At 39.8% G+C, this 9,805-nt stretch overlaps 2 protein-coding genes across 4 annotated transcripts in view; one reads left to right on the plus strand and one right to left on the minus strand.

The window, feature by feature from the left end:
- spidr (scaffold protein involved in DNA repair) overlaps positions 1-1,062 on the plus strand; it is a 69,608-nt gene extending 68,546 nt beyond the window's left edge. For all 3 annotated transcript variants that reach the window (XM_038303757.1, XM_038303758.1, XM_038303759.1), the window contains 2 exons: positions 86-142; positions 599-1,062. In XM_038303757.1, coding sequence (XP_038159685.1) covers positions 86-142; positions 599-724 — 183 coding nt within the window. In that variant the 3' untranslated portion in view covers positions 725-1,062. The remainder of the gene's footprint in view (positions 1-85; positions 143-598) is intronic.
- Positions 1,063-1,131: 69 nt separating this feature from the next.
- Positions 1,132-2,533, minus strand: cebpd (CCAAT enhancer binding protein delta). Its single transcript, XM_038303760.1, has one exon. The coding sequence runs from the start codon at positions 2,310-2,312 to the stop codon at positions 1,449-1,451; it is 864 nt and encodes a 287-aa protein (XP_038159688.1). The 5' UTR covers positions 2,313-2,533; the 3' UTR covers positions 1,132-1,448.
- Between the last annotated feature and the right edge of the window lie 7,272 nt (positions 2,534-9,805).

Raw genomic sequence — 9,805 nt, forward strand, 5'->3', positions numbered from 1 at the left:
CAGCAGTTTTCATTTTAATTTACAATGCAGAGGGAACAATTAAAAAGGCATTACTGACTCTGAAATATTCTAATCTTCCACATAGTTGCAGCAAAAGACCATCATGTCCATCCTGAACACGCCCACACTAGAAAGCAATGAGGTAAGTCTACCTATCAAACTGTTATATAAGTCTGAGCTAAGATAAAAGGTACATTCATTTTTTTTTATGTCAATATGTCCTTAATGCACAATCATCTGTTCCTGTCACTGGGATAAAGCTCCTCTTTGAGAGCTGGGTTGGTTATTGACAATATTCTCTGACAAATTAAAAACACAATCCTCCTCACTTTCTTTTGTTTGGAGGATTTTGAGTTAGCATGCTGTTATTTGTTGCTTACATAAGCTGTAGATGGAGGAGTATTTCTTAATCAAATGCTATCTAATCTGTTTGCATGAATGCCCTTCATGCTAAAAGTGCAACTAGTTCCCAATAAAATGTTTACTTGGTTGATGTATTGCAAAGATTATATGCATGCTTTATTAGGATGTGCAACATTTATATAGGCTTGCATGAAATGAATTCTAAGAGATTTGCATGATTGATCTCTCGCTTCAGCTCCAAGGGTACGATGTGGAGAGCGTCTTAGGAAAAGAGGTGGGTCCTATCCCCGTTTATGTCAGAGTTGTCACCAGGAAGCCTGCCCTCTGGATGGGCCTGGAAGAGGTCTGCCTCGGCTGCTGATAGCAATCCTCAGACTTTTGCTGGCTCCAGCAATCTGCACACTGGGCCTTGGTCTGAGCCAGTTTATCCTCCACTCCCCCTTCCGAAGGCCTCCTCTGACAGCTTGAGGCTGTTCTGAAAAGAAGGGGGCCACTAAAAGACAAGGTCTTGTTTGTGTTAATGATATGTGATCCTGTGCAGCAGGAGTTGACAGCCTAGGGGTAGACCAGTGGCATGCGGGCTGTCAAACCAGCCCATGTGGATCATTAACTGTGCAGAGCCTGAATTTGGACTTAAACTTTCAAACAACCTATGTATTAAAAATACTCACTGTCAATAAAATGGGTTATTTATGCTGACTTTGCCTTCTGCTTCCTGTTGCATTTCCTTTTAACACAAATCATACAGACTGCTCACAGACCACAAGCTTTTCACGTTATCATTCTTTCTTTATTACAGATTCATGAACACGTTTAAAGGTTTATACAAACTATTATAAAAGATCATGCTCTGGCTCTTATACAAAGTTAGAAATTATAAAACATGTACCATATCAGGTATGACATGTAAATGCAGTGGTAAAATAATTTAATACAGAGAAACATCCCACAAAAAAATATGGCAGCAACAACATTATTTTCCAGTGCCATTATGGTAAGCTTAATACATCTGGTACAGATGGTAAAGACAAGAGTCTGCTGAGGTATGTCTTCTAAAAGTCTCAGTTCCAAGAAGATCCAAGGTGTCACCGGCTCTCTGCGCTGGCTGAGCTCGGGAACGAGGCGTTGGGCATCTGTTTGAAGAACTCCCTCAGCCCAGTCAGTTCCCTGGTTAGCTGCTCGATTGTTTTGTGCAATTTGTCGTTCTCGTTGCTCAGTTCGATCATTTTCTGCTGCATCTCCAAGTTGCGCTTCTTTGCCTTGTCCCTGCTTTTTCGCACCGCAATGTTATTCCTCTCGCGCCTCTGCCGATACTCCACGCTGAGCCGATCCACCGCCTTCTTCCCCTTCTCCCTGCCGATCTTCCTCGGGGACGGCCTGGCGGACACAGGCTCCGGGGTGGTCGGGGGAGTCGGCTGCCCCGTCAGGAGGCTGACCGAAGTCTGGGCGCAGGTTTCGATCTGGGAGGGTAAGGATGAGGACACGTCGCTGTCGCTCCAGTCGGACTCCTGCTTGATCGGCGCGCAGAACGCCGCCTTCTCCGGCGCGCCGTCCTGCTTGGAGTAGACTGTGGACAGCTGCTGGGGGCCGCCGGGCAGCACCGCGCTCTGCAGGTTGTAAAAGTCCGGCCTCTCCTGCTTCACGGTGTTAAACAGGTCGAGGAAGAGCTCGTCGTTGCACAGCTCCAGGTTTGGCACCGACGTCATGGATTCGATGTACTGACTGAAGTCGATGGCGCTCTCATCGTCGTACATGGCTGGGTTGGTGGTGCTCAGCTCCACCATGGTGCTCTCTTCTCCTGCGCCGTCAGTCCTGCTGCCCGGCTTGCAGCCCCCCTGCTGCGGCCCCCCCAGCTTGCTGCTCTCATAGAAGTTAGCAGGCTCCATCGCCCAACTCATGTTGCATTGTGGGGACACGCAGTGAGAGTCCAGGCTGTATATGTCACACATGAACTCTGCTGGTTTGTCCACGTGGTTAGAGAATAAAAATAAACTTTTTTTTTGTAGGAAAAAAAATAAAAAAGAAAGAAAGTCACTGAGTAGACCACTCAGTCGGACGCCACCGCTGCAGGTCCTGAAGTTAAATCAAATGTTAGCTGGATTCGCTGACTGTCAGCGCGCTGTCAGTGGGACCTCTGGACTGTCACTTCTCTAAGAGCAGCTTTACTTTCGCGGAGTGTTTTGTATCCTTCCCCGCTGACGTCACGCACAACCGCCCTCTTAGGAGCCAGTCAAACACGGGTCACGTGGTCTGTGGGTAGGAAGGGGGCGAGTCGCTCGTTCCTCCCACTTTTTACTATGAGCATATGAATGGTTCAGAGTTGTTTACATAGTGCAGGATGTGCTCTGGCTGTTGGGAACAGGATTAAATTTATCATGATGGGCACAAGGGTCCAACTAGAACATTGGCAGATGACTTATTCAGTAGTAAAAAAAATAAAAAGATATTTCTACTTTATAGACACAAAGAAAAAAATTTGAAAAACAGTGTGTATGTTTTACTCTGGATAAGAGGAACATTCCTAAAGAAGACATAAGATCCTCTTAATCTCTTTGTCCATTCATGCTTTTACCAATCAGCAAAACATCTTCACTCGCTTCAACTTCATAAAAAAATCACTTTGATTTACAACCGAAATGCAAAATGTGCTTTCATTTAGTAGACTTGCTAGTTTATTTTCTTCTTTCTTTACACTATTCTGAAGTGGCGTACACAAGGAATTCACCACTTTCAGCTCATATCCTGATCACTAATGTTCGGTGGATCTTCAAGCAATATCCACACCTTGTGACTCTCCCCAAAATTCTTGAATTACCTTTATGCTTCCACTTATTGTTTTTATTAATAGGCAAGGCAAAAGTATGCACAATTCAGTACAAAGACAATGCAAAGTGATTTACCTGATTAAAATATAGGAAAATAAAACACAATCAAAGCAATAATAATATCCTTGAATACAGCAACAACCAGCCACTGTAGTTAGAACCTGCCCTCCTTGTCCTCCATTATTTAAAAAAACTGAAAAGTTAGAACTGTAAACATACAGCCATATGTTTATATTTATTATGTTTTTATATATATATTTTACTGTTTTTCAAGGCTGCACTTGCAAAAAAAAATTGTATTGTCTAGAGAGCTTTTCTTAACTAAATTTCTTTTTGTTTTACACTTGTGTAAACAAAATGACAAAGCTTTCTAAGTCTTGTGTGGTCAATACATTTGCTGCAAAACTTTTAAATGATTGTGTAGGGGTGACACAATACTCTTCACAATCATATCATGCATTTCAAATGATTTATGATTTCTGTATCAATATACCTCTATTAGATTGCTCTACTTAACATACATTTTTAGAAAACGTTTTGTTCGATTTTCTTTGATCCATCATGCATTAAAATGAAATTGAAATTAAATAATAGCAAAGTGTTGATTGACTCTTTGCAATAAACAAGTAAAATGTTTAATTTGAAAAACAGATACATATTGAATGTTCAAAATAATTTAAACGCACTCTGATCGTAAACAAGACTGTAATCAATAAAGAAAATCGGTTCAGAGGAACTTGAGATAGAAAGAAGATGTTCCTTCCTGTCTAATGTCTAATGAAGACGACAGTAAAATTGTGAAGAATTTCAACTGACAAAGGAGTCAAAGGTATAATTGCAAATTGGTGGTTGTCACTTTGTGAAATACACCTGCTGGAGGAATTCAGGGTTCTGCACGTTAGACAAGATTTGGTAAGTTCCACACATGAAGAGGCAAGGGGGGTGTTTCTCATGTAACCTGTTTATTATTGTTACAGTGGTCTTATGATGGTGGGATGTTAGAATACAACAGGATGCCTGGATGTTTGGAAGAGATGTTTAATGAGGATCGTTTACAAGGAAAGGAAAGATACTACACACTACAGGTACAACTAAAAGTCTGGCATTACGATGAGAGAAGTAACAGCATCAGAAGTACAGGTAACCTCTGGTATTGTTTTAAGTATTCCTATTGTGGGGAGTAGTCCGGGAATAGAGCTTGGAATCCTGAGTTCGTGCCCCACTCCCACAGACTGCCACTCTGGGGCTCCGAGCATGACCTTTAACTCCTGACTGCTCCCCGGGCGCCTCACAATGGAAGCCCTCTGCTCCCCAGAGGGGATGGGTTAAATGCAGAGGTAAATTTCTCCAATGTGAGGCCAATAAAGTTCAATTATTATTAAGAAATTATAGCTTCCTGAAATTTCAAATTGGAGACACGCCCAATCTAGAAAATTCTCAGTGCCATTTTTATTCAATTGTTTAACAACTTCTGATAAAAATATTTGGTCATGTAAACATGTTACCTGTAGATACCTTAGCAAGTGAAAGCAAACTAAGTACAGGTGCTGGTCATAAAATTAGAATATCATGAAAAAGTAGATTGATTTCAGTAATTCCATTTAAAAAGTGAAACTTGTATATTATATTCATACATTACATACAAACTCATATATTTCAGATGTTTATTTTGTTTAATTTTGATGATTACAAATGACAACAAATGAAAATCTCAAATTCATCATATCAGAAAATTAGAATATTGTGAAAAGGTTCAAAATTGATGGCCCCTTGTGCCATACTCTAATCAGCTAATTAACTCAAACCACCTGCAAAAGCCTTTAAATGGTCTTTCAGTCTAGTTCTATAGGCTACACAATCATGGGGAAGACTGCTGACTTGACAGTTGTCCAAAAGACGACCATCGACACCTTGCACAAGGAGGGCAAGACACAAAAGGTCATCGCTAAAGAGGCTGGCTGTTCACAGAGCTCAGTGTCCAAGCACATTAATAGAGAGGCGAAGGGAAGGAAAAGATGTGGTCGAAAAAAGTGTACAAGCAAGAGAGATAACCGCACCCTGGAGAGGATTGTGAAACAAAACCCATTCAAAAATGTGGGGGAGATTCACAAAGAGTGGACTGCAGCTGGAGTGAGTGCTTCAAGAACCACCACACACAGACGTATGAAAGACATGGGTTTCTGCTGTCGCATTCCTTGTGTCAAGCCACTCTTGAACCACAGACAGCGTCAGAAGCGTCTTGCCTGGGCTAAAGAGAAACAGGACTGGACTGCTGGTGAGTGGTCCAAAGTCATGTTCTCTGATGAAAGTAAATTTTGCATTTCCTTTGGAAATCAAGGTCCCAGAGTCTGGAGGAAAAGAAGAGAGGCACTTCATCCACGTTGCTTGAAGTCCAGTGTAAAGTTTCCACAGTCAGTGATGGTTTGGGGTGCCATGTCATCTGCTGGTGTTGGTCCATTGTGTTTTCTGAGGTCCAGGGTCAACGCAGCCACATACCAGGAAGTTTTAGAGCACTTCATGCTTCCTGCAGCTGACCAACTTTTTGGAGATGCAGATTTCATTTTCCAACAGGACTTGGCACCTGCACACAGTGCCAAAGCTACCAGTACCTGGTTGAAGGACCATGGTATCCCTGTTCTTAATTGGCCAGCAAACTCTCCTGACCTTAACCCCATAGAAAATCTATGGGGTATTGTGAAGAAGATGCAATACACCAGACCCAACAATTCAGAAGAGCTAAAAGGCACTATTAGAGCAACCTGGGCTATCATAACACCTGAGCAGTGCCACAGACTGATCGACTCCATGCCACGCCGCATTGCTGCAGTAATACAGGCCAAAGGAGGCCCAACTAAATACTGAGTGCTGTACATGCTCATACTTTTCATGTTCATACTTTTCAGTTGGCCAACATTTCTATAAATCCTTTGTTTTTATTGGTCTTCAGTAATATTCTAATTTTCTGATATGATGAATTTGAGATTTTCATTTGTTGTCATTTGTAATCATCAAAATTAAACAAAATAAACATCTGAAATATATGAGTTTGTATGTAATGTATGAATATAATATACAAGTTTCACTTTTTAAATGGAATTACTGAAATCAATCTACTTTTTCATGATATTCTAATTTTATGACCAGCACCTGTAAGTTAGAAATATTTTGGTGTGATTCACATAAAGGAGGCATTGCGTCAGATGTGGCTAAAATGTGATAAAAGACGTGTTTTTGTTCATCTTTTATGACCAGTGGTGTCTCTGGGAGGTGCCCTTAAATCGCACATGGACTGAGGCTTCTCGGAAATGTTTCTCGTGTTTTCCACTTAGGAAGTTTGTTGTGGTACTTTTCCTCTCACCTCTTCGGGTGAGAGGAAACAGCGGGGAAACTGTGCCTCCTTGTGGCCAAAGGATGTATTTGCGGGGTGTTTCTGTAGTATCAACCTACTGTGCACATTTATTGTATCTGAAAAACTCAGACATTTTTCCATATACAAAATATTTTTAAACAACAAAATATATCAACTTAAAAAGTACATTTCTCTGTTTTATCTGTTTAAGTGATTACAAAGAAACAAAAAAAGCTGTCATATGTGGACGCACTGTATTGCATTTATCCCTGCAACTTTTTCTTCCTTTGGCACATTCTTCTTGTTTGACTATTTGAGCTGATGTAACGAGTAAAGTTCTCCACTGTGAGATCAATTAAGTCAATTAATCAATCAAACTAAAGTTAATACATACAGAGAAAGAGAGGGAGATGGCCAGATTTTAGTCGGGGGGCCATTACCCATAATTGGTCAGTAATTTTCACCCATCAGCTGTGAGGATGGGAGGATGACAACCCATGAAACATTCTTTGGTTTATTCTTGGTGTGATTTTTTTATTTTATTATTATTATTATTTTTTTTTATCAAAAAATTGAAATGATCCCATGCCTACAGAGCTGAGAGCTTTTGAGTAAGGGCCCACTCAAATGATTTTAAAGCATGAAAGTAGGTATGTGAGGCACATGAAACAAGGAATTACACCACTATGAAAAAAAAACAAAGAAACAGCAGAGATCAAATAGACAATGTTTTAAAAGTGAGACGTTTACTGAGCTGCACATGCGGTGATAGCTTTTTGATCTACTGGTTTTGTAATTTTGCTCACTTGCAAAGAAAAAAACAAGGATTCAATTTGTTTTATGTGATGATTCATTTTGATTTGGAGGGGGCATATAAATTACAAAGAAATCAAATCAAGAAAAAAAAAAGCTCATGCCAGAAATGAAAGATTCCTCCAGCAAGACATGACTGTCTAATTTGTTCTACATGTCTTAAAGTTGGACATAAAAGTATTCAACCATTCCAATCATTCAAATAAAAAAACTTGTGTATTAAGAAGGTGATTCCTAAGGTTTTAAAGACAGATAAGCCAATAATTTAGCCTATAAAGTGAAATGATTCATGAAGACAGTGAAGAAATAAAGGTACCTTGGTCCTCAGCAAAAGGTTATAGCAGAAGTGGTCACACAATGTGTCTAAAGATAAAAGAATAAGTGACAGTTAAGAAAATAAACTAATGATATACCGTACTGTACAGTGTTTTTACAATATAAATACTCTGTGTCTGGAGAATAAATAATCAACATACAGCTGTGAACATTTTTACAGTAGTGGATATGTGAAAATAGCAGCAGCATGTTATTTTACTGACTAGGGCAGAAATTGCAAAATCAGCATGAATGTAATAACTTATTGAGGTTTTTGGGAACAGTGGGTTATAAAGTCTTACAGCTGCTGGGAGGAAGGATCTGTGATAACGCTCCCTGGTGCATTTAGGGTGCAGCAGTCTGTCACTGAAGGAGCTCCCCAGTTCTACAACAGCTTCATGCATGGAGTGGTAGACATTATCCAACAGAAGAGGATCAAGAATTGTACCGCAGTATAGCCGGTTGTTTTACTTTCATTCCTCCAAGAAAGACAAAAAGCTTTGATTGCAGGACTTAAAAAAGCTAGAGCCAATCAGTCAGGTTTGAAATCGTAGTGTAATGATGGACTCACACCTGAAACTTCAGAGGCACATAAAGACAGTAATACAGTCAGCCCTCTTGAAAAACAAATTCATGTGTTCATCTATAGCAGAATTTATTACTGCAATGTTTTCACAAATGATATAGCTTCATCTGGTCTGTTCCTGTTTGGCTGTGACACCATTCTGGAGCCATTAACACCTTTGTTTACAGATGTTGGTTATTGGTCTGTTTTTCAGTGTAGTCCTGTTTCTCTGACTATGACTGGCTGGATGTGCTCTCTTTGTCCTCTGACATGGGAGCTGGCTCAGAGCTCGTCTACCTGGTTGTGTGTTTCCTGGACGGGGTCGCCTGTGGAGCTGGATTACAGTTCTCTTTTGTTTCTCTGCTTCTTTCTGTATCTCTGCTTCTGTCTCCTTGAACCCCAGCCGGCCTCGGGAGATGGCCGCTCACACTGAGCCTGGTTCTGCTGGAGCTTTTCCTCTCCGCTGTCACTACAAGCATGCTTGGTGTGAGGGATTGCCTTCGAGTCAATGAGTCGATGCAATCAGCTGGTTTTCTTTAGATAGAAAACTTTGAATAAATTTGACTGTATGATCTGGTTGAATTATAAAGTGCCTTGAGATGGCATGTGTTGTGAATTGGGGCTATATAAATAAACTGAACTGAATCTCCCTAAAAGTTGATCAGACAACTACAGCTGATCCAGAACGCTGCTGCCTGCGACCTCAATAAAGCAAAACAATGGGCACATCATCCCAGTTCTATAGTCCTTACACTGGCTTTCAGAGAACTGACTTTAAAATACCTCTGTTAGTCTGTATATTACTTAATGGCTTAGCTTGAAAGTACAGTAAAAACTTCTCGTTGTATCAACCATCCATTCTCAAATCTACTATCCATAACCTGAACCAATCACGGAGAAGCGGCTTTTGATTATGCTCGAATAATCTGAAACAAACACCCAGAAAACTGAAAAAGTGATGAAACCCTAAGTTGTTTGATACTGAGATTAAAAATATATAGTTTCCTTTGTCCTATCCAATTAGTTCAAGTTTGTAGTCCAAATTTCTTATTTGTTTTAAAATCGTTTGTACTTTTCAAAGTGTTCTTCTATTATGTACAGTGCTCTGAATTTTCTTGGCAATTAAATGTGCTATATAAATAACATTTATTTTTTTATCAGTTGAAATCCATTGTTTAAATTGACATTTTTTAATAACGCGCTGTTATGATTTATTATAATTATTCGCTGTTTTATTTAGATTTTATAGTTAATACTTGTATGTATATTCTCATCATTCTTCATAGTTAAAAAAACTTCACTTTAATTATTTTTACATGGCGGAAGGAAAAAATAGGTTGCAGCTTGTTGGACTAAACCAAATCACCCTATCGATGTTTATATGAGGATTTCTGAAAAGTGCTTCGAAATGTATATTTTACGTATCAATAGAGCTTTCAAATCAGATCAAAGGAATTTTGTGACAACCAAAACAGCTGAATAATTTTATTTGACGTTATAAAATGAAAGACTTGTCACGAATCCCCCCTGTGCCTAAATTACTCAGCTAGCCGGAAGGTTGAACAGTGACGGCTG

This window comes from Cyprinodon tularosa, unplaced genomic scaffold (genome assembly GCF_016077235.1).
Source record: "Cyprinodon tularosa strain WSP-4 unplaced genomic scaffold, ASM1607723v1 ctg52, whole genome shotgun sequence".
Lineage (NCBI taxonomy): Eukaryota > Metazoa > Chordata > Actinopteri > Cyprinodontiformes > Cyprinodontidae > Cyprinodon > Cyprinodon tularosa.

Excerpts from the sequence above, each read along its gene's own strand:
- cebpd (XM_038303760.1), bottom strand. The coding sequence starts at position 2,312 with ATGTGTGACATATACAGCCTGGACTCTCACTGCGTGTCCCCACAATGC.